This window comes from Austrofundulus limnaeus, unplaced genomic scaffold (assembly GCF_001266775.1).
Source record: "Austrofundulus limnaeus strain Quisiro unplaced genomic scaffold, Austrofundulus_limnaeus-1.0 Scaffold396, whole genome shotgun sequence".
Taxonomy (NCBI): Eukaryota; Metazoa; Chordata; class Actinopteri; order Cyprinodontiformes; family Rivulidae; genus Austrofundulus; species Austrofundulus limnaeus.
In genome coordinates, this window is record NW_013952798.1 from 77,286 (window position 1) to 79,773 (window position 2,488).

General features: G+C 46.9%; 1 protein-coding gene across 1 annotated transcript in view; it reads left to right on the plus strand.

Annotated features, from left to right (window-relative positions):
• The window catches only part of abcc10 (ATP-binding cassette, sub-family C (CFTR/MRP), member 10), a gene marked incomplete in the record, with an annotated part of 48,960 nt that extends 47,982 nt beyond the window's left edge, over nt 1–978 (plus strand). Inside the window, 2 exon segments of the mRNA XM_014023914.1 lie at nt 369–481; nt 587–978. Of these exon segments, the coding sequence (XP_013879368.1) occupies nt 369–481; nt 587–722 (249 nt within the window).
• Nucleotides 979–2,488: the final 1,510 nt, after the last annotated feature.

The following is a 2,488-nucleotide window of genomic DNA, read 5'->3' on the forward strand; positions in this document are numbered from 1 at the left end:
GTCATTCTAAATGAGTATGACGAATTAAAGATAGTTGAAACCCCAGCTGTCAGGAAAAAATTCAATAAGCAATAAGAAGTTCAAATGAAAAAGAAAAGAAAAACTGTACATAGTGTGRCACACATTTATTGTAACATACAAACATACATTTAGTAGAGTGACCGTTTCTAAAAAAAACAATTGAGATTAATCACAATCAAAAATTTAAATCTATGCATTATCTCACACTGATTTTTGGTAAATTTATGACACAAAGAAAACGCAGCACAGTATTACTTTATATTTGGCCAATTCAAAACAATTTTTGCTAATAAATGTTTTGACTTTAAAAGTGTAATTACAGTGTTATAAATCTGTTTATCTATCAGGTTTTATGTATTGATGAGGCCACAGCCAGCGTGGATCAGAAGACGGACAGACTTCTACAGAAAACCATCAGAGAGAAGTTTCGGGACAGGACTGTGCTCACTATAGCCCACAGGTAAAATGTTTTAAAGTCTCCTTTCAGCAGGTTAGTCAGTGAAGACTTCCAGCTTCCTCACTGTGATGTAGACATTTAAAGATATTGTTCTGTTTGCTTCACTAGAATCATCACCATCATGGACTGTGACCGTGTGCTTGTAATGCATTCTGGGAAGGTGGTGGAGTTTGACACCCCTGCTGCTCTGTGCCAAAGAGATTACTCAATCTTCCACAGGCTGGTTGGTGAGCGAGCCGAATGACAAGWCCAACAGATTTAAACAGAGGGGATCCTCTCTGACAAACAGAAGAGAACTGAAGCTGACAACCTGCAGCTGTTTCTGCACTGACCTGCTTCCCTCATTTAGAACTTTTACTTGACCAGAGACAATTTATTTAAAGACAGCTTCAAATCAAATAGGACTGTATGTTTTTACTGTATATTTTATTGTGAAGAATAATTATCTGATTATTTCTGTTGTAAAAACAACTCTTCCAATAAATGATCTTTTTCACCAACCTGGTGTGTGTGTCCTTGTTTTTGCTACTTGGTGAGGACAATTTTTCAGGAAAATACAGCTTCTTGGGGACCAAAACCCGGTCCCCACGACTTCGAAGGCTGATTTTGAGTGTGTATGTGTGTGTGTGTGTGTGTGTGTGTGTGTGGGAGGGGGGGGGTGGTTCGGTTTAGGACCAAGGTTTAGGTTAGTTTTATGGTCAGGTACCTTTGAGGTTAATTTTAAGGTAAATGTTCAGGGTTAGGAATATAAAGTCTAAAAAAACATGAATGGAAATCAATGGAAGGTCCCCACGGGATTCGAGAACATGTATGTATGTGTGTGTGTGTGCATTCTCCTGCCTGTTGGCCTAAACCAGGGGTTCTCAAGCCATTTGGGTCTGGGGACCCCTTACATGGCGAAAAATATCCCAGGGACCCCCTCATAAACCCCATGCTGTTTTAAAAAATAATTTGTGGTCATTTCAACCCATAAATGCCATGAGAATATAAATTTTTATTAAGTTTATTGTGTTTGTTTTATTAGTTCATTGTTCTCTATGTCTCTAAAAAATATAATTAACAATTAATCAATATCAGTTTATAAATGAGGCAGGCAGGCAGGCAGCAAGACGTCGAGCGGGTGGGCTGACGGGCGGACAGCCGGACGGGGCAGGCGGCTGGACAGGCAGGCATGCACGCACGCACCAGGGATTGCGGTCGGTCTGGCAGGCAGGCACGCATGCACCGGGGCGGGCGGTCGGGCAGGCAGCAAGGCCTCTGGTGGGCAAACGGGCGGGCGGACAGACAGGCACACGCACGCACCGAGGCAGGCGGTTGGGCTGGCAGGCAGGCACGCGATCACCGGTGCGGGCGGTCAGGCAGGCAGCAAGGCATCGGGCAGCAGACGGGCATACAGGCGGAACGGCGGACAGGCGGGCACACATGCACAGGGCAGGCGGTTGGGCTGGCAGCAAGGCGTCAAGTGGGCAGACGGGCGGGAAGCCTGACGGGCGGATGGGCGGACGGTGGTGGGCCGAAGGGTGGACAGGCAGGCACGCACGCACGCACCGGGGCAGGCGGTCGGTATGGCAGGCAGGTACGCGTGCACCGGGGCGGGCGGTCTGGCAGGCAGCAAGGCGTCGGGCTGGCCAACGGGAGGGCGGGCGGACAGGCACGCATACATTCACTGGGGCAGACGGTCGGGCTGGCAGGCCGGCATGCACTGGGGCGGGCGGTCGATCAGGCAGCAAGGCATCGTGCGGGCGGACTGATGGTCGGGCTGGGAGGCAAGCATGCACGCACCAGGGCGGGCGGTCGGGCAGACACAGAGGTGTCAAAAGTATTCACATTCATTACTTAAGTAGAAGTATAGACACTAGGGTTTAAATATACATTTTTGGAAGTAGAAGTATCAACTCGAGCTTTTTGCACAAGTAAAAGTACAAAAGTACTGGTTTTAAAACTACTTAAAGTATAAAATTAAAAGTAATGAACACTATAAAAAAGGCCATTGCAGATAAAATCTTAGAC